The sequence below is a fragment of the Erinaceus europaeus genome, chromosome 2 (genome assembly GCF_950295315.1).
Source record: "Erinaceus europaeus chromosome 2, mEriEur2.1, whole genome shotgun sequence".
In the NCBI taxonomy this organism is placed as follows: domain Eukaryota; kingdom Metazoa; phylum Chordata; class Mammalia; order Eulipotyphla; family Erinaceidae; genus Erinaceus; species Erinaceus europaeus.
This window is the reverse complement of record NC_080163.1, coordinates 14,897,692-14,920,173: the sequence shown is the minus strand read 5'-3', so window position 1 is coordinate 14,920,173 and position 22,482 is coordinate 14,897,692. Positions and strand designations below refer to the sequence as shown.

The following is a 22,482-nucleotide window of genomic DNA, read 5'->3' as shown; positions in this document are numbered from 1 at the left end:
ATCTAGAAAAACAAAAAACATTGTATATATAATCAGAACCACAGGTACACTAGATTATTGTCAATAATTTGGAAGATTTGTGTTAAGGGACTATCTTGTTTTCAAGAACTTTTTTATTCTCATGTATCTTCCTGAAAAATGGCAGTTAGGGAATTTTTCTTAGTGATGCGAATGTGACTTTTTAAAATAAAAGGTAAAAAAAAATTAAGTAAAATTTTCTTTTAAGATTTTATTTATTTATTCATGGAGATAGGCAGAGAGCGAAAGAACCAGACATAACTCTGGTGAATGTGCTGCCAGGGATTGAACTCAGGACCTCATGCTTGAGAGTCAAATGCTTCATCCACTGAACCACCTTCCAGACCACTAAATGTAACTTCTATAAACTTGCATTATATATTTATTTCAATACAGAAGCATGCAGATGACTTTTCAAAGAACTCCCTTAAGCCTTGTTATTTTGTAGTACTCCCTAAGGCTGTTTCACTGTGGCAGCTATTGAAAAAAAAAAAAGATTATGTAATCAGACTGTCAGATGAGATAAGGATTATTTTAGGCTCAAACTGTATTAGCCACAGACATTTTTTTGATAAGAGGATACTGAGCATAATTACAGAGTAACATTACATTATGTTTATCCAAGGCTTCAAGTGAGAAGCCATCCTTCCAAAATGCAAATACTATAGTTGAGTAGCATTGGATGTCTAACTGAATTCATAATTATAACTAGATTCCACCCACAGATGTTGAAGGCTGCTCATTATTATGGAAAAAATCACTTTAATTTCATATTAAATGTTATCCCTTCAATATTCACTGTTAGTCAGAAATATGACAAGGGAAGTAGGACATTGGAGGATGGATCCTATATATAAGTTGTGGGTGTAGGTGTTAGTCCTAATGTATATATTTGCCTCCAGGGTTATTGCTGAAGCTGGATGTCGCATTACAAATCCACCGCTCCTGGCAGCCATCTTTGTTTTCCATTTTATTGGATAAGACAGAGAGAGGAGGGGGAGATAAAGAAGGGGAGATATAGAGAGACACCTGCCGACCTGCTTCACCGCTTGTGAAGCGACCCCTCTGCAGGTGGGGAGCCGGGGGTTTGAACATGGATCTTTAGGAAGGTCCTTGTGCTTAGTACTATGTGCGCTTAAAACATTTGCCCCACTGCCTGGCCTCCTACAATGTGCTTTTAGTAATTATGGTGAAAGAACCCAGTGGAATCAAACTGTTGACAGTAAAAAGAAAAAAAAAAAAAGTGAGCTGTCTATTCAACCTATTAGCAATGGCAGCTGTGATGTTTTCAGCCTCCCAAATTCACAAGCAAACTTACAGCTTTTTCACAGCTGTAGGAAGGACCATTTAGTGAGCAAAATACAGTCTTTACAGTCTCTTCCCCTCTGTTCACATTTAGAACTAATACACCTTTTTGCCTCTTCATAGCTCGTATATGATGTCTGGAACCATTTTCCCCCAGTGCTAGTTTTTTTCCTATTGTGAATTTCCTCCTTATGATCTCTCTAAATGACAGTTTAGATGTGACATTGATTCAATATGTAAAATAATTGGTTTGTTTATTAATTTGAAGTTGAGAGAAACTGCTGCCCAAGGAGTTCTGTCCACATTGGTTTTCTCAATAGGCTTCAGATTTCCATATGCAGTATAGAGTGAATGTTTGAGAGGAGAATAACTGTGTCTCATATCCCCAGGGGCATTTTCTAGTGCCAAGTTGTAATCAGCCTCAATGAAATACTTAAGACTCCGTGAGTGCCCTGGACTTTGGAACATTTGACTAGTGGAGATAAGACTGTGGAAACTTTTAGTTCCATTTCTTCTCTCTCCCCTTAACAGTACAGACCAATTCTTCATTCCATGCCAAATCTGTGAGTTTATAATGCCCCCATTGAACTCAAAAAACGGTACTCATAACATGCATAATATTTCTGTTACTTACACACCTAAACAATTCCTGGAGCCAGGTGGTGGTGCACCTGGTTAAGTGCATGCGTTACCATGCACAAGGATCTGGGTTCAAGCTCTTGGTCCCCATCTGCAGGAGGAAGGCTTCACAAACCGTGAAACAATACTGCAGGTATCTCTCTGTTTCTCTCCTCCACCCCCTTTTCCCTCTCAATTTCTCTCAGTCCTATAAAATAAAATTTAAAAGAATTTTTTAAAAAAATAGCAGTCCTTTGTCGTGAAAAGACAAGTCCCTAACACAGTTAACGGAAAGGATACAGAGAACACTTATTCGCAAATCTAGTAAGACACACGCATTTAGAAAGGCTACTGCCTGGACCCTACATGGAGGCAACTGGCTTATACGTACATTCATTTGTGCTTTCGATTCGTACTGGAAGTTCTCAAAGGTGTACTTGTCAGATCTCCTTTGCCGCATCTTGAATAGTCTGGCACCACGGTTACTGAGATGCGACAGTTCTTCCAACATGATATCTCTGGGGATGCTGATTTTTTTGCCCAGATCCATGCCATCAACATCTGGAAAACAATATTCACGTGCATGAGGACAACCATGTGCTCTATGAATTCCATGGTTAGTTGCTTATCACAGGAAAGAGGAACGGTTAAGATTACTTATTTAGTTTTTGTTTTTATGATGGAAAGCAGAAAACACTGCTCCATCATCCATGGAGTTCTACTTACTTTGCCTTTGTTGTCCTGAAGTGATGCCAGCCATTAAGCCAAGGGTCCAGAGCATATGCTCTTCATTTTCAGTGCCTCAGGCTGACTCATGACTCCACTACATTCTTACTTTATGGTGTTAGATACATTATTAGTTCTCTTTTAATAGATTACTTTATTTTTAAATATTTTATGTATGTATTTATTTATTCGATCGAGACAGGGGAGGAGAAGGTAGAGACAGACAGAGACAGAAAGAGACACCTGCAGCCCTGCTTTTTTGAAGCATTGGCCATGAAGTGTCCCACCAGTGTTTTTCTTCTATGTATCTGATAATTTCTGGGCTAATGTCCATGTCCTTGATCCACTTGGAGTTGACTTTATTTATTTATTTATTCCCTTTTGTTGCCCTTGTTATTTTATTGTTGTAGTTATTATTGTTGTTGTCATTGTTGGATAGGACAGAGAGAAATGGAGAGAGGAGGGCAAGACAGAGAGGGGGAGAGAAAGATAGACACCTGCAGACCTGCTTCACTGCCTGTGAAGCGACTCCCCTGCAGGTGGGGAGCCGGGGTTCGAACTGGGATCCTTATGCCGGTCTTTGTGCTTTGCGCCACCTGCGCTTAACCAGCTGTGCTACAGCCCGACTCCCATGGAGTTGACTTTTGTGCAGGGTGGTAAGTGATGGTTCAAGTTCATCTACTTACATGTTTCAATTCAATTTCTCCAGCACCATTTATTGAAGAGGCTCTCCTTTCACCATTTAGCGGTTTGACCCCTCCTTGTCAAAAATGAACAGCTGTCTGTAAACAATTTTCTCATTTATATAGTGGGGCTAAAAATAACAGTACCTCCCTCATAGGAATGATGTAGGGATTATATAAAATGCTTCATATCGAGCACACAGCCTGGTAAATGACATATAGTCAGTTTTCAGTACATTTTCAGACAACACTGCTTTATAATTATCTTGAAAGACTCTTGTTCTCTCCAGTTTCATGTAACATTTTGAGGTCCCTAGCACTAATTTATGGACTATCAAGGTACTAATAATATTCAGTAGTGTGAGCGTCACCCAAACTAGAATTCCCATGCTCTCACCCACACCGTCTATTTCCTATCACCATCAAAATGCTGCTCATTCTGCAGCCCAGGAAGTGGCTCAGAAGATAGCACATGTATCTCTCATGCAAGAGGCCCCTGGTTCAATCCCCAGCACCACATTTGATGGAATTGCTCTATGTTCTCTCTCCATCTCTCTCCCTCCCCCTCTCCTCTCTTTCCCATTAAATAAATAAATGACACTTAAAAACAAAAACTATTCTCTCTGTATCCAGCTCCAATGAGCTTCGCATAAAGTAGCATTGCTAGTATTGGATGAACAAACCTTTCCCAATTCAGCTGAAGGCTTATTATTTATTTATTTATTTATTTTATTTATTGGATAGAGACAAAGAGGAATGGAGAAGGCAGGGGGAGAAGCAGGTCTGCAGGTGTCTGTCTTTCCTCCTTCCTCTCTATCTTCCCTCCTTCTCTCAATTTCTCTCTGTCCTATTCAAAAACGGAAAAAATGACCAGCAGAAGCAGTGGATTTGTACCCAGTGATAACCCTGGTGGTGAGATAGAGAGAGAATAAAAGAGCGAGAGGGAGAGAGAGGGGTGGGGGGAGAGGGAGAGAGAAGGATAGCTTCAAACTTGTGAAGTTTCCCCTCTGCAGGTGGGAAGTGGGGCTTTAACCTGGGTCCTAGCACATGGTAGGTGTCACTCACTGAGATACTGTTGTTTTCAACGGGTTATGTTGCTTTCAGTGGGTTAAGTTGTTTTCGCCGGGCTAGCTTCACGGGCGGGTAACAGACGACCAGGGATTCATGGTTGAGCTGTACGCAGTATCTCTTTATTCATGCAGGACGCAGCACAATCTAAGCCGAGCTAAACTAAAGTACAGTACTCTAAAACTCACAATGCTGTCTTTATATATACTTCCCAAGTAGGGTGGAAACAGGATGTGACATAGAGAGGGTGGAGAGAAAAGTGACTGGTGACAATCAGGGTGTGATAAAGAAGGGATCAGGGTGTGACAAGGAGGGGGGTGGAGCAAAAACATATCATGAAACAGTGGGGATTGAACCAATGCCCTGGAGGGAGGTATTGTTAACAGCAGTTATATAAATAAAATGAAGTGGTTATGTAAATAAAATAGTGTTAAGCAGGGGGGATTTAAACCAAATGAAACAGAAGGGGTCTCATGCATACCAACAAGGTACGCCACCACCGGGCCCATAAAGTCCCATTTCTTTGAATCCCTTCTCTGAAATCTCTAGGCATAATTAGCCAACTTCTTTTTATATTTCCACGGCAGTGTCACAAGTACTAGATTCCAGTTCACTTATTTCATGGTTTGAATTTCCTTCATATTTTAGTCCTTCTATTTTAGCCTTAAATACATTAAAGATGTTCTGTAAGTGAGTCATTTTCTATTTCTGCCAACTGCTCTGGGAGAAGAGATATATGGAACACTCCATACTTCCGGCTGTTTGTCTATAAACTCAAATGTGCTCTAAACATAGTCCTTTTTTTTTAAGTTTAATTAAAATTTTTCGTCGGGGCTGGGATGTAGTTCAAGGATAGAATGCATATTGTTCACGTCTGAGACCCTGGGATTGATCCTGGGTTCTCAGAAAAACAAAAAACCAAAACAAACCCCATCGTGACAATTTCATAGCCCTCCCTACCCTACTGCAAACGTGGAGGAACTTCTTCTGAACACCAGTGTGCCAAATAAAATCGAATATAAAAATAAATGACTGTGTTTCACCATCCCTAGTGATGGCAGAAGTAGTCTTTGAAGGAGGCATGGGAGGCACTGTGCAGAGCCCACTAGGCTTGCTTGCCAGCTCTGTTGAGTTCTGCAGGGACTAATCACCTCTGTTTATTTTTTCAAGTGCTTGTCGTTTCAGTTAACTGTGTGGTTGGAACAGGAAAGGAGGAGCTGGTCTGTTTTTCACTGTGTCTATGAAAACATACCTCCATAGTTATACTAGGGAGTCTGAGGAGAAGTCCTGTTTCAGCTTTTTTTGGGTTCTAAGATGCACATAGCACAAGACACAGCGTTGTGCATAGTGATGTGGTTCAAGATAAGGAGATAGGAACTCTTTTGAATGCCTCGTAAAAGAATTCACATCACAAGGAGAGACAAAATACAAACAGAAAATCAAAAGTCCACAAATATTTGTCCGTTGACCTTTTTTGAGAAATATGCATTCTCTGTGATGTCGGTATCTACCATGAATACTGTTTAAAGAAAATTTGCATTTTTTTCCTGAAAAACATTTCTAATGGATAATTTTGTGGAAAATGAAAATATCCTCAGAGCCTCAAAGCAGTCAATGACTAAAAAGAAAACACAGAGATGGCAATATTCACAGTAAGGAAAATCTTTCTCCTTAAAATGATAACCACCAGAACAGAGATGCAACTTCTTCTCTCTGTGTTACCAACTTCGGTTATTAGAAAAAGTCAAAGGGAAGTAGAAGTGCTGGAAAAAGGACTGAAATGTTATTCTATTCATTCCATGAGCTATATTAAATTTTTCTCTTTATTTTTGCTTTTCATCGCCACCAAAGTTACTGCTGGAGCTTGGTGCCTGCATGTACATCAAATCCACTGTTTTGGGTGGTCATCCTCTCCCTTTTTTTTTTTTTTAAAGACAGAGAGAAATTGAAAAGAATAGAGGGGAAAGAGGAAGAGAGACACCTGCAGTACTGCTTCACGGCTTGTGAAACTTCCTTTCTAGGGTGGGGACCAGAGTCTTGAGCCCGGGTCCTTGTGCATGGTCATGTATAACCTCTACTGTGTGCACTACTGTCCAACCCTGGTTTCTGTAAGTTCTAAATTTTGAATTAGGGCATATATTGAAATTGGAAGTGCCATTTTTATATATCACTTCCTTTTTCCCAAGGGCCCTTAATATTATCCAGTTTCAGCAATATTTCTGAAAGGAGTACATGACTGAAGTAAATTTCATTCTCCTGTCCCCAGAGCTTTACAGTAGTCTTGTGAGCAGTGTTTGACTGAAATGATTGATTCAGGAACAGGTTTTTGACCTGACCTCAGTTAAGGAGAGAAAACATTCAGGACTTTGGCAAATGATGTACCAAAGATAGTCCCTGTGCTACTGCACATAAACACTGAAGTATGTTACCTAGGAAACTGTTGGCAGCTACTTGGTAAAATGCCATCTTAAGATGATGCTTACTACAGGGGCCAGGAGGTAGCGCAGCGGGTTAAGCACACATGACGCAAAGCGCAAGGCCCGGAGTAAGGACCCCAGTTGGACGCCCCCCCCACCCCTTCTCCATCCACAGGGGGGTGGCTTCACAAGCAGTGAAGCAGTTCTGCAGGTGTCTTTCTCTCCCCCTCTCTGTCTTCCCTCCTCTATCCATTTCTCTTTGTCCTATCCAACAGCAGCAGCAATGAAAACAATAATAATAATGGCAACAAGGGTAGCAACAAGGGCAACAAAATGGGGAAAATGGCCTGCAGGAATAGTGGATTCATGGTGCAGGCACTGAGCCCCAGCAATGAACCTGGAGGCAAAAAAAAAAAAAAAAAAAAAAAGATAACGCTTCCTTCCTGGAACTCGAAGCAGAGACAGAGGAAGAAACTGTGTGTCTGTGCATTCTACAGAATTTAGATGGAGAGTCCGGCTGTAGCACAGCAGATTAAGCGCAGGTGGCAAAGTGCAAGAACCTGCGTAAGAGTCCCGGCTTGAGCCCCAGGCTCCCCACCTGCAGGGGGAGTCACTTCACAGACAGTGAAGCAGGTCTGCAGTTGTCTCTCTTTCTCTCCCCCACTGTCTTCCCCTTCTCTCTCCATTTCTCTCTGTCCTATCCAATAACGAAGACATTAATAACAACAATAATAATAACTGCAACAATAAAACAATAAGGGTAACAAAAGGGAATAAAATAATAAAATAAAAAAGAATCTAGATGAAGTCACATTAGTCATCTCTGATTATGTTAGCCAATGAACCCCTATTAATTGTTTAAGTGAATTAATTTTTGATTTTCTTTAAATTTTTTTTTATTATCTTTAATTATTTACTGGATAGAGACAGCCAGAAATTGAGAGGAGGGGAAGGAGAGGGACAGAAAGAAAGATGCCTGCAGCCTGCTTCACCACTCATGAAGCTTTTCCCCCTGCAGGTGGGGATTGGGGGCTTGAACCCGGGTTCTTGCACATTGTAACATGTGCACCCAAACAGGTGTGCCACCACCAGGCCCCGGAATCTAAGTTTCTATAAGACTTTTTATAAGAATTCGTAAGAAACTTCTTTTTCTTTTTTTTTTTTCCTTTCTAAAGTAAAACATTATGACTATTACTAAAGTAGTAAGCCTTCTAAGGAAGGCTACAAGGTACGAATGAGCCACGAAGAGCTTCTCTTCCCTCTATGGCATGGCGCACAAAGAAATAATTCATTCTATTTATTGATTTCACCAAAGTAAAGGCCTCTGGGGGCGGGGATTAGGGGGAGTGTTCAGGTCCCGCAACATGATGGTAGGGGAGGTGAACCGAGGTGGGGGTTAGAGTGTCATTTGGAAAACTGAGAGATGTTACACTTGTATTTTACTCTGGACTGTAAACCACCAATCCCTCTAATCAAGAAAAAAAATAAAAAGGGAAATAATCCATTCTAACCGGTACATTGGTTTTATAAGAGATGGCATATTGACTTGATTCCTAGTATGTGTATGTGATTTTTGCTGTTGTTGTTATTGTTCTTCGCTTGTTGTTTTTGAATAAAAAGAGCATTCTTGGCAAACTGAAAAAAAAAGAGATGGTATAAGAGGCAAAAGAAATAGAGAAGGTCCATAAAATAATGGACAAGTTTCCAACTTGGTATTTCTTTTTTTTCTTTCTTTTTTTGAGACAGTTATCACCTCTCATTTTTGCACTTATACCAGGGAGAGCAGAAGACACCTGCAGACCTGCTTCACTGTTCACGAAGCGTCCCTCCTACAGTAGGTGGGGAGCTGGAGGCCTCGAACCCGGGTCCCTGCATGTGGTGATATGTGTGCTTAAGCAGATGTGCCACCAGCCGGCCCAATAGTCATCTGTGTGTGTGTTGGGGGGGGGAGTAGGGGAGAAGAGGGGGGTGTATTCTTCCTTCAGAGAAATAGTTCCTAGAGTCCCACTCTACATAGGAATAGATTACATCAGTACATTTTCCACAAACAAACAACAGATGAAAGACACTCTTCCAAATGTGTGGTGTAACTGAGGCAGGAGTTCCAGACCATTTGTGGGTTGAGGACTCTAATATATGAGCACTTCCATTATTTAAAAGGTAAGAGTGAAGAATGTTGCCAACTAAGCACATGAATCCAAGTCCAGCTGTTGCCTGCCCTTTATGGCAAATCTTTTGGCGTGCTCTTAAAATGCATTTCACCTGGCAGCCTGACCAGCAAGTTCACTTACTCAGGGTGCATGTCCTGGCCTGGATGGATGAAGACGTTGTCTTTATGACATTAGATCATCTAAAGAAAATAATCTTACTAAGCAGACTTTCCTATTGATGTCATCTATAGTGGTTCAGAATTTTCCATCTATTTCTTAAAGATTTTATAGGAATTAGCCTGTTATATTTTGCTACAATTTCAAAGAACTTAATGATTGTTTCTGAGAGCTGAATATAGCTATGAAAGATATAGACGGGGGGGAGGGGCTGCTGTGGTGCACAGGGTTAAAAGCACATTGTACTAAGTACAAGAATCCCAGTTCAAGCCCCCAGCTCCCCACCTGCAGGGGGGCTGTTTCACAAGCAGTGTACTAGGCCTGCAGGTGTCTATCCTTCTCTTTCCCTCTCTATTTTCCCTCGTCTCTCAGTTTCACTTTGTCCTAGTCAGTAAAATGAAAAAAAATGGCTAGAGATAACTCCTGAGGATATATATATATATATATATATATATATATATATATATATATATATATTAAATTCACTTACACACACATACCAACATTTTATAATCTACCAGACATATTTAAAAATGATTACTGGGAGTCAGGTGGTAGCACAGCGGGTTAAGCACAGATGGTGTAAAGCATAAGGACTGGTGTAAGGATCCTGGTTCGAGCCCCTGGTTCCCTACCTACAGGGGAGTTGCTTCACAAGTGGTGAAGCAGGTCTGCAGGTGTCTATCTTTTAATCCCCCTCTGTCTTCCCCTCCTCCCTCCTTTTCTCTCTGTCCTATCCAACGACGATGCCATCAACAACAACAACAACAACAATAATAACTACAACAATAAAACAACAAGGGCAACAAAAGGGAATAAATAAATAAAATAGAAATAAATAAAGTTTAAAAAAATGATTACTAATATTCTTTCTCAGTTCTGTTCTCAGTTACACAATATTTTGTAGATAAGTTAATATTTAAACTCTTACCATTTAAAGTTCAAATATTTTTATTTTAGTATAATTTCCACCCACTTTTCATACCGTGGAGACATTCTAATATGAATACAAGAAAAAAAAAGGAGGGATGGGCATTTGATTGGGAGAATATCAGTGACCTTTGAAAGTGTCATCAGCTCCATTTTCAAAATGTTCTCTTGGGGCAGGTGGTGGCTCACCTGGTTAAACACACACATGACAGTGCTCAAGGACCTGGGTTCAAACTCCTCTCCACCTGCAGGATGGTGAAGCAGGGCTGCAGGTGTCTCCCTGTCTCTTCTCCCTTTCTGTCTCCCCCTCCTTTCTCAATTCCCCTCTATCTGTATCCAATAATAAATAAATAAATAAATACATTTAAAAAGGAACTTTCTAAAAAATATCTAAATAAGAAGTTCTCTTTACTGTGACTTCTTATCAGCAGACACCGAATTACAAATTCCCCCAAAAGTATTTTTCTTCTTCATGTTTATTTTATAGGTTAATATCCTGGAGCTTAGTACACAAAGATTAACAGGTGCAGTTAGTTCTGTACCTTAAAATCGGAACCTCCCAAAGTTAAATAGTTCATTAGGTAAGTGAATTCAAATCATCATTTGTAAACATACCCATTGGCACTTAACTGTGCTTAGGCAAGTCATATTTAAAGACGGCAGGCCTGCAAGATAGCTCACTTGGGTAGTGTGCTGCCTTGTCAGCCCCCAGCCCTCACCTCATGGAAAGAAGCTTTGGTGCTGTGGACTCTTCCCCACTCTCTCTTGAACTCTCTGTGTCCATATTAAAAAATCTTGGATGGAACTTGAACAAATCATATTAAGTCAGATCAGCCAGAAAGAGAAGGAAGAGAAGGAGATGATCTCACTCACAGACAGAAGTTGAAAAATAAGAACAGAAGGGAAAAGACAAAGCAGAACTTGGACTGGAGTTGGTGTATTGCACCAAAGTAAAGGATTCTGGGGTGGGCATGGGGGGAGTGTTCAGGTCCTGGAACAGGATGGCAGAGGACCTAGTGCATATGTTACAATGTGCAAGGACTCAGGTTCAAGCCCCCTGTCTCCACCCGCAGGGGGAAAGCTTTGCAAGTGGTAAAGCAGGGCTACAGGCGTCTCTCTGCCTCTCTGCCTCTCTTCCTCACTGTCTCCCCCTTCCCTCTCAATTTCTGGCTGTCTTTATTTAATAAATAACAATGCCAATATCAATAACAACAAGAAGAAGAATAATTAAAGCAGCATGTAGGGCTGAAGCCCAGGTGACAACAAAAAAAGAAAAACTCAGAACGAGATGACCTATTCGAGACTATCTGAAGCTGATTTATTTCAGGGGGTCCTGTCTGTTCACTTAGAAGGCAGAATGAGGCCAACAGAAATGTTTTCCTGTTCTTGCACAGCATTCTGCTGTTCACAGACTGTTGGCCTGTTCCGATTGAATAAGAGAAACTGAGATACATATTGTTGCAAAATGCAACATAATCTCATATAACATGACAAATGATATTTCAGGACAGCGACTTGAAATAATGCCTGAAAAAGTCATAGCTAATAAAAGTTTCATTTGAATGTTCTCTGTGCTTAAAGTTAATTTTGAAACCCATAGGAGATTCTTTTCCAGTTTCATATCTCTTTGACTTGATTTAGGCTCTTAAGGGTAGTTTGTAAAGTTCTTAAAAATTTTTTTGTTGTTGTTAGGGGCCGGGTGGTGGTGCACCTGGTTGAGCGCACACATTACAATGCGCAAGGACCCAGATTCAAGCCCTCAGTCCCCACCTGCAGGGGAAAAGCTTTGCAAGTGGTGAAGTAGTGCTGCAGATATCTCTCTGACTTTCTCCCTCTCTATCACCCCCTTCCCTTTCCATTTCTGGTTGTTTCTATCCAATAAATAAACAAAGCTTTAATTTTTTAAATTGCTGTTAACTAGATATTATTCAATGACTGTGCAAATTTATGTACACTTAAGAACTAAGATTATTAGTGTACTAAATTGCACAAATTGAATGATACAGATTTACGAGGTACTTGATTGCATGTCCACTGAGAACACATTTTGGAACTGGGCGTATCAGCAGTTCTCCTCACTGTCAGCTGAGGGATCTGAAGTCTAATCTCTACCTCAGGGCTCCTGGTACCACAATAATAAGCATAAGCATACCATTTAGAACCTGGACTTCCTGTTTTCAGACCACAGAGCTAGACTCTTTTCCTGGAATCACAAAAACAATCTGCACAGTCACACACACACACACACACACACACACACACACACACACACACACACACACACCCTGCAGAAGCCAGGTGAGAAGTCTGTTGGGGACTGTAGCAGCCTATGAGACTGTAACTATCCCTGTTTATGGAGTTTCTTTCTCTGAACTGTTAGTTGTATCTGTGCCTGAGGTCAGAGGCAACAAACTTTCAGCCTTCTTAAGGTCATTTAACTCCCAACTGCTTTCCCTCGCCATTTCTGGACAGATGCCAGTTGCTTTACAATGCCTTGCAGTACACCATTCTTATTCCCCGTGCTCTTTCTCTATCAGTATTATTCCCAATCCTTTCATCTTTCCTCTCCCTTCATTTTTCAACTCCCAACTGAGTGACTGACTGAGAGGAACATGATTCATACTAGAGAAAATACAGCATGATCAGTAAATAGTACAGAGTGGATAGATAGGGAACTATCACATGCTTTCTTTTCTCTGTCCCACAATTAATTCCTGCATAGATAACAGGCAAATATATTTTTTCTTAACATTTTTTATTTTAATGAGATACAAAGAGAAAGGCATAGAGAGAAAAGCCAGAGTACTGTTCAGCTCTGGCTTATGATGGCGCTGGGGATTGAACCTGGGAGCTTGGAGCCTCAGGCATAAAAGTCTTTTGCAGAACTACTATCTTCTCAGCCCAGCAAAATATTTTCGCTTCTATCTGTTTTGAGAATAGCACTTGCTAGATAATAGGAACACAATTCTGGTGCTCCTGTGTAAAACATATATATAGATATATATTACAGTAGTAACACAAAACAGTTATTGTTGTCAGTTCTCCTACTTCTAATATTGGCGATGCTCTTAGTCACATGATACTGCATAGCTGTGATCACAGCAAGGTGATGGGGATGCCTATCCTGAAAAGATGCAGTTTGGTTGTTAGGGACGACTTTGAAAACTACCTTTGGGAGGACCTGCACAATTCTTCGACTTAAGGCATGCATGACGAGATACTAAGAATTTTATATATACTGATAGACAATCATGTACCAAGTGAATAAAACCATTTTTATTGGAAGAAGTATAAAAAAATTCACCTTGGAGAGTATAATGTACTGCTTCTAATACACCATTTAACATTATGTCATATTGGGTCTATAAGAAATGGCAGTTTGGAGAGAAATGAGTAGAGACTTGGAATATATATATATATATATATATATATATATATTTCCCTTTTGTTGCCCTTATTATCTTTTTTTTTGTAGATATAGTTGTTGTTGTTATTGATGTCATTGTTGTTGGATAGGAAATGGAGAGAGGAGGGGAAGACAGATAGGGGGAGAGAAAGACAGACACCTGCAGAACTGCTTCACTACTTGTGAAGCGACTTCCCTGCAGGTGGGGAACCAGGGACTCAAACTGGGATCCTTATGCTGGTCATTGTGCTTCGTGCCACGTGCGCTTAACCCATTGCACCACCTCCCGACTCCTGGACTACCTATATTTTTACTCCTTCCATCTGGTTCTGTGGATTTTCGTCTACATGGATAGAATTTCTTAATGATACTTTAGATGATTTTTTTTTCCTTCTGAGGGAAATTAGTTCTCTGACTGAAAACTCCACCCCCTCCCTTTTTAATTCTTATATTTTCCTCAAAGACTCACCAGGTATAATTCTCTTATTCCCCCTAAATAAGAAGAAGGCTGAAATTTCAGATCATGTTCACAAGACAATTCATTTAACCTCCCCATTGTCATATTGTCATATTCTCCTGGAGGATCAATGCTTTGGAGAAGTTATATAAAAATAATTGAGTTATAATACCAAAAAAATCTTTATGCACAGGGGAGAAGGAGGTGGGAGAATTTTGAAATTGTCCTTTTCATAAAGGGAGAATCTAATCCAAATTGGATCTATTTATTCTTAGAATTAAGATCAAGACTGTTGCACCTCTGTACCTCAGATTATCCAGTTTTTTTGTTACTATTGTGAAGTATTTGAAAGTTGGGAGGCTTTCTCTCCCCAAAAATCTTTCTCTGTAGTCTGTCTCTCATTTCTGTACCCCTAAAATAAACCCCATTCCCTTAATTCCAGATCTCTCACTTCATGCTGATGACAAATAGGAAAGAAAGTTCCTTATAAGAGGTCAAGGGAGATATGAAAAAGAAAAAGAAGTCGAGCCATTCTGTAACATATGACAACTCTTTTTATCTGAGATGAGTTCAGAATAAGACTGATTATTCTTGCATTGTCAGACAGAGTTGACCTCTGCACAAGGACAGGGCATGTGACTCTCCCGGGAATCTTCCCGTGACTGGGGAGGTAGGACTTCACCAGAGCTTTGCATGACCAGGAGCTGTTAGTGATGAAGGAGTCATACTGGGAGTTTTGTCCCTTGAGATGTAATTTCTTTCTTTCTTTCTTTTCTTTTCTTTTCTTTTTTTTTTTTTTTACTTTTGTATTCCCCAAACACAAGAACTATGCTATGAAACAACAATAGCAAAGGAGAGTCTTACCCTTGAAGATCTGTGGCAGAACTAACACAAGAGGAGAACTCAACATCCAAGGTGAACTGGAATACATTGCACAGATCAGCAGTTTATGATAGGGATGCAATGAAAATGTGACAAGCTCCAATTCTATTGGTTTTAAGTTCTGATAGTTGTAAGGTGAATCATTCAATCTCAGACTCAGGTCATTATCTGATTATTTAGCCTTGTTGATCAGGGAAACGATAAAAATCAATTTCAAGTAAACTATAGGAAACACAAAGATGTCTTTAAAAGTTCAAAGACGCATGCATTCTTGGACATTTGGATTGATGTTAATTTATTTCTGAGATCTGATTCACAACAGTTGTCCATGCTAAGCTATTTTGACATCCTAGTAAAATACTGAAACTATATTGCATCCAGTATGGTGATTTTTATATTGTAGAAAATAGAATACAAGGGCCTAGGCTATAGCTCACTCAGTAAAGCACACAGTTTACCATGTGCAAGGTTCTGGGTTCGAGCCCCTGGCTATCACATAGGAACACCATGCAACTAAGGAGGCTTAATGAATAGTGAAGTCGGGCTGTGATGCTTCTTTCTCTCTCTTTCTTCCTCTCTGTATCCCTAGAAAAAAATGATGCCTTTCTGCCTCTCACCTTCTACCCTGGAAAGGAAACAAATAAAATAGCCCTAGAGAAGCTTTGATGGCAGACAGACAAACTTAATGAAATCACTGCATTGTATAAAGAACACCTAATTCAATCTTGGGTTTTATTCCATTTGTTCCACAAAAGATGAAAAATGAAAACCTTATAATTACCCCCCCTGATCCTGCCTGCCCTCACCAAATCTTTTACCTCTACATCTCAAAACTGTCTAGGTCAAAGATTCCTTTTCAACAGTTGTGAAATAAAGAGGTATTTTGAAAATACTGCATGAAATGTGGTTGAGTCAGGCTTTAATCACATTAGAGACATCCTACTTTCTTACTTTCAAAATCAATGCTACCCTTTACTGATAAGCAAAGTTGAATTTCCTTGATAAAAATGAAAGTGCAACATATAGAAACATTGTTTCTAGGGTGATAGGCTTGATCTTAGAGGAGAGGAGAGAATGAAAGAAAAAAAAATCACTGCATTTAATTTCCATTGAAAAATATAAGTCACACGCTCCGAGATTCCAAGAATTTTGTATTTCCCTAGAAGCAGATCTCCACCCAAAATCTCTTGGCAAGTTAAGTACTAAGTGGAAACATTTGTTTCAGGATTATAAAACTTCACAATGAATATTAATACCAATTAAACTCATGGCTTCAGTAAAGAAGGAAATGATATAGTTTGAATATTTTCTGTAGTATAAAGTAAAATAAATCAAAGTATGCCATCCATAGGGGATGTATATTGGAGACAAGATTGTCTGAGACCTGTCCAAAAAAAAACAATTGAGAATGATGTTAATTTATAATGTGCAATGTGAAAGGCAAACCAAGCAGAATGTACACCAGCTGTCAGATTGCTTCATTCCTTTAGAGCAGTTGTTCATCTGAAAATAGCTTTCAAATGAGTAGGATGACTAAAAAAGATTAGTTACCATAGGCTTGCTTCCAGTCTCCCCCAAGTCTGAGTCTATTACAGCAGAACTAAGAGTTTAAAGGCAATAAATGAGAGAATAATAAACAACAGCAGGAAGTGTCTACATTAGTGTTCAGCTATATAGTCATGCCATGAAGGGTTTGGATTGATACCATTTCCGTGAATTTCCTTCATGATGGCTGATGCTTGCTGTTTCCTCTGTTTCACCATGGTACTATGTGAGAGCATGGCTTTCTGTTCCCTGTTAAAAATAAATAAATAAATAAATAAATAAATAAATAAATAAATAAATGGGCATTGTTGAAGCATAATGAAGAGGTCCTCTGGGGTATCTTGTGGTCATTCTATTGAAAGAGAGCACACTTGTTCCTTACTAAGACTTAATTGTGTCTTTTGACTGAAGGACTTGAATATACATCCCTGATCTGGTCACAGAGCATGGTATTTATTGACAGGTCATGTCACAGTGAACAGAGGACAATACTTAAGAATTCCAGGCTTGCTCTTATCTATACACTTGCAGAGTGTGTAGATGAGGCCACGAGGCCCAATAATGGGGCTGGGTTCCATTCCTTTCCTTTCTCTCTCTCTTTTCCATAAACTGATTTTTCTATCATTGTTTCCTTACTGCATCATAGGACATGAATGCCAACTAACTATAAGCATGAAGAAAGGACACCAGATTAAATCAGTATTTGTTGGGTGGTGACATTTTAATATTGGCATTAGCAGCTATCTTTTAAAGCAAAGAACACCCATGAATGAATCACAACTGTCCCTTGGACAACTGACTAATAAAACATTTTAGGAAACAATATACTCACCTTGTTCTCAGAACTGTGGTGTCCAGCAGGGATGAGTCCCAGTTGGTGGTGGAAAGAGTGAAGATGAAATATAGATGGCACTAGGGCCGGATGGTTTTATCCTTGAGCCTGGAACGGCATGGTCCCTAGTTCTGACTCAAACTGGGGACTGAGCCTTTCTGAAGAGAGTGGCATCCAGCTGACATCAACTGACTATATATAGCTCCAAATACTTTAGCTGCTCATATCTTCCTGGCGAAAGAGAGGAACTGAGAAAGATTAGAGTCTCCCCATTGTGTTTCTAGTTGGTGGAACAGTTGAATGAAAATACAGAAAGGTTTTGTGGTGTATCTTCTGTTTATAGAGATAGTGGCCTAAAGGGGAATTTTTGAAACTTTCTAGGTTATTAAGGATCAAGATAAAAGCATGCTAACAACATCTATGGAGTTATCAGAAGACTAGAGAATGAACAATAGAGAATGAATCAGGAGTGCCTTCCCACAGACAGGCATGAGAATTTATGCTAGGTTCAGAAGACTGGGTGATATTTGAAAGGTGGAGTGACGATTTATTTTGAAATGGGAGTTAAGAGGTTTAACCATGATGAGAAACAGCTAAGGCTTATAACTGGGCTGTGTGCTCTTTGAAGAGACCCTGCAGAGAAAGAACAGTGGCTAGAAAGTTGATCAGCCTCTGAAAGATTTGGAACAAGTATCATTTGGGGAAGAATGACAGGATGGTTTGGAAGCAGGCCACATTGATGGGTCTTTCAACACAGAAGCCTGTTCTCATTTCTGGATTTTTTTTTTTTTTTTGCTTTGACCATTTCCACTTCCAGAAACATGCTTTCTCCTCACTCACTTGGCTTACTCACTCCAGGATTCTGGATTCAGGATTCAGGGTCCAGACCAACTTATTCATCATTACGCTCTTTCCCAGCTCATCCTATCTGGAAGATGACATGGCTTCCTCTTAGTTTCCTTGTTCTATTTTACTTCTTCTAGTGAAGGTTTAAGTTACTTATTTATTTTTTAATCTTTGCATTTTATTTATTTATTATTAGATTGAAACTGAGATGCGAGAGGAGGTGGAAAACCAGGAGCTTGAACCTGGGTCCTTGTGCACGTAATGTGTTCATTTCACCAGGTGTACCACCGCCTGGCCCCTGTGAATGTTTACGTTAAATGAGAGTCTCAGAGGGGGACATGACAGAAAAAAATTTTAGAACATTTTTTTATTTAATTAATTTATTTATTAGATAAAGACAGAGAGAAACTGAGAGGGAAGGGGGAGATATAGAAGGAGAGAGACAGAAGGACACCTGCAGCCCTGTTTCACCACTCTTGAAACTTTCCTCCTGCAGGTGAGGCCCAGCAGCTTGAACCTGGGTCCTTACCCACTGTAATGTGTTGTGTCACTACCTGGCCCTTAGAAATTTTTTAAGATGGAAGTTTATTTTCCTCACATATGATTTACTCCTGAAGTAAAATTCCAGTATTGGTGCAATTGGTTATGACTTGCAACGACACAGTTGCCTTCTAGCATTTTGCTCCTTTATCTCTAAAAATGCAGATTCCTTGGACCTGGCTGGCAGTACAATCATATATCAGTCAGAGAGTCAAATTAATGAAGAAGATATAAGCGGTATATTGCACCAAACTAAAGGACTCTGGGGCAGCGGGGAATGTTCAGATCCTGGAACACGATGTTGGAGGAGGACCTGGGGCAGAGGGCTAGAGTGCTATGTGGAAAACTGAGAAATGTTACACATATACCAACTATTATACTTTACTGTGGACTGAAAACCCCAAATCTCATCTGCTCTATTCTTGCCTTTAGGTTCCAGGTTATTAAGCAATTTCTCTGCTTTATATCTCAATGCTTTTTCAGACACAAAGTTGCAGATGCTACCATGACACCAACCTGACTTCTTCAGGCAGATGACCTCAGTGTATCCTGGAACCCCATCTCTCCAGAGCCCTGCCCGACTAGGGAAAGAGAGATACAGGCTGGGAGTATGGATCGACCTGCCAACTCCCATGTGCAGTGGAGAAGCAATTACAGAAACCAGACCTTCCACCTTCTGCATTCCATAATGACCCTGGGTCCATGCTCCCAGAGGGATAAAGAATAGGAAAGCTTCCAATGGAGGGGATGGGATATGGAGTTCTGGTGGTGGGAATTGTGTGGAATTATACCCCTCTCACCCTATGGTTTTGTCAAAATTTTCTATTTTTTATTTTATAAAGTTAAAAAAAAAAAAGAAAGAAAGAGAGAGAGAAAGAAAAGAAAAGGAAGGAAAATGAAAGAAAAAAGCAAGAATGGCTATTGGGAATGGTGGAGCAGTGCAGACACTGAGTCCCAGTAATAACCATGATTACCAAAAAAAGGGATGCATTGGATCGACCTTCTCGTGGTGCATCCCGTGAATACCCATTCATTGGGGAAACTGACGATCCTTCTTAGCCGACTGAATCCACATGGATCCCAGTCACTTTCAAAGCCAGCAACATGCAGCTCCTGACAGCTTTCAACCTGACCTGTTGACTGGCTATGGAAGAAGGGCAAACGCTAGAAGAAGAAGAAGAAGAAGAACCAAAAAAAAAAAACACCAAATAACAAAAAAACAAACAAACAAAAGCTATTGGACATTGACAAGAGAACAGAACTATGGTTACCTAAAGAGGAAGTGAGGAGGGAGACCAGGTGAGAGCATATATAAGAAAAGCTGTTGGGTTCTCTTTGTAAACATTTTTCAATTAGAAAGGAAGATTTTCATAAATAGTCAAGCAGTATCTATGACCTTAAGACAACAATGACAGTTACTACCAGAGGGGGTGTGAGCAAAGAAATGTGGTGGTAGGAGTGGTGTGGAATTACACCCCCGATTGTCTTATAATCTTGTAGATCACTATTCAGTCAGTAATGAAAAGAAAATAAGTAAAAAAAAAAAAAAAGAATGGAAGATTTTTAACACCACTATTGCCACACAATTTCTACTGCTGGAAAAGCCACAGGTAAATTTATAACACCTTCACTATGTGCTTAAAGAGAAAAAAAATGTATCCATGTCGTGGCTTCTAAAGTGGGTATGTCTACCTAACAAACACCTACTACATGAGAACCCATGAAAGGCAAGCTTATTCTGTCTGTGGCAACCACGAGTCTTCAGCCAAGTGGTAGACAAGGTATGCATTGAGCCTCCTCTGACTGAGCGCTTGTGTTTTAATTCTGGTTTCTCCTTGTCCCATTTCCAGGTGACTGTGGGTGGGGAGGGGGGCAAGGTTGTGGACCCCCCACAGTCTGCTTGGTGGGCAGATAGCTTGTTACTATCATGAAGACTTGGTTCAGGAGTTAAGCACACATACGAATAGGGCTAGACCAGAGCTAAGTAACACATCTGATTGAGGATAGGTTTCTTCAGGGTCTCAGACCTGGTGCTAATATGTGTGAAAGTATGACAGATATGTAAACAGCTCAGAGCTGGTAATGCTATCTATGGGTTGCAGGGGTTTTAGTGTATGTAAAATGTTCTACTCAGACTCTGAAAGGGGAAGCGAGAGTTACCAAGGGGTGGTTGGGGACCTAAGTCCTTACAGTGGAATAAGATGATGGTTTGGTTGAGGGTGAAATACACTGATACCTATACTGGGAACCTGTGGAAATATACCTTTGTGACAACGAAAATCCTACAAATCAACATTAACTCAATAAAATGATATTGAGGTGTTTTTTTTTAAGAAAAGAAAAATAAAGGATTTAATAAAACTCGACAAATCCAGACAGAAAATACCCTATGTGTTTAACTTGATGGATAATGGACTTGCTATATTGTTCATGGTTTTTCTTTGCTTTGCTTTTCTTCTTCTTATTTTTATATTTATCCCCTTTTGTTGCCCTTGTTGTTTTATTGTTGTAGTTATTATTGTTGTTGTTCTTGATGTCATTGTTATTGGATAGAACAGAGAGAAAAGGGTAGAGGAGGGGAAGACAGGGGGAAAGACAGATAGACACCTGCAGACCTGCTTCACCACTTGGGAAACGACTCCCCTGCAGGTGGGGAAAGGCGGGTGGGGGGGCTCAAACTGGGATCCTTACACTGATCCTTGTGCTTTGTGCCATGTGCACTTAACCCGCTGTGCTGCTGCCCGACTCCCTGGTTTTTATTTTCTCATATTGAAGAGGACTCATTGTATAACTGATCTCTTTATGAGACCGAAACAAGGACAGAATAGTTATCGGCAATGCTACGGTGATCATCCAGTTGGTTAAGGTGATATAGCACAAGACGGGAGTTTACGACTGGTCTTAATGTAGTAAAGGACTCTTGGCATCAACATTGAGTAGAAAAGAAACTGCTAGAGCCACCATTTAGGTAGATCAATGAGGTTTACAGTTAATGGTATTTATATACTTTCCTCATGTTTAGGAGTTCTGCCCTGATCCAGCTTTCTAGTCCTATTCTCAACTCTGACACCATCTTCCCTGACAATTTTTTTTTAGTCTACCTGCAGGTTAGCTATCAGGCTCAGGCAAAAATTACCAAAGTCATGGGCCCCTTGGAAAATATCTAAAACAGAATGCCTAGTTTCTTCCTACATGAAGACCCCCTGATTTCTTTCTTTTAAAAAAATATTTATTTATTTATTTATTTATTTATTTATTTTCCCTTTTGTTGTCCTTGTTGTTTAACATTGTTGTGGTTATTGATGTCGTTGTTGTTGGATAGGACAGAGAGAAATGGAGAGAGGAGGGGAAGACAGAGAGGGGGAGAGAAAGACAGACAACTGCAGACCTGCTTCACCGCTTAGGAAGCGACTCCTCTGCAGGTGGGGAGCTAAGGGCTTGAACCAGGATCCTTACGCAGGTCCTTGCACTTTGTGCCACGTGCGCTTAACCCGCTGTATCACCGCCTGACTCCCAACCCCCTAATTTCATCTTCTGTATTCCTACCTTTGGGTTCTTGTTTATTAATCCGTCAATCCTGCTTTATCTTAGTGTCTTTCAGCCACCAAGTTGCAGATGCTACCGTGACACCAACCTGACTTCTCTGGGCAGACAACCTCACCAATATGTCCTGAAGTCTCAATTCTCCAGAGTCCTACCTTACTAGGGAAAGATAAAAAGAGGCTGGGGGTAATGGATCAGCCTGCCAATGCTCATGTCCAGCAGAGAAGCAATTACAGAAGCCAGACCTTTTGCACCCATAAAGAATTTTAGTCCATACTCCTAGAGGGATAGTGTAGGGAACCTTCCAATGGAAGGGATGGGACACAGAATTCTGGTGGT

The 22,482-nt window shown here is 40.2% G+C and overlaps 1 protein-coding gene across 1 annotated transcript in view; it reads right to left on the bottom strand.

Moving 5' to 3' along the window:
* The window catches only part of MYOZ2 (myozenin 2), a 37,168-nt gene extending 19,799 nt beyond the window's left edge, over positions 1-17,369 (bottom strand). The window contains exons 1-3 of the mRNA XM_007525488.3: positions 17,215-17,369; positions 16,543-16,631; positions 2,333-2,502 (exon numbers count right to left, since the gene is read on the bottom strand). Coding sequence (XP_007525550.2) covers positions 2,333-2,502; positions 16,543-16,618 — 246 coding nt within the window. The 5' untranslated portion in view covers positions 16,619-16,631; positions 17,215-17,369. The remainder of the gene's footprint in view (positions 1-2,332; positions 2,503-16,542; positions 16,632-17,214) is intronic.
* Positions 17,370-22,482: the final 5,113 nt, after the last annotated feature.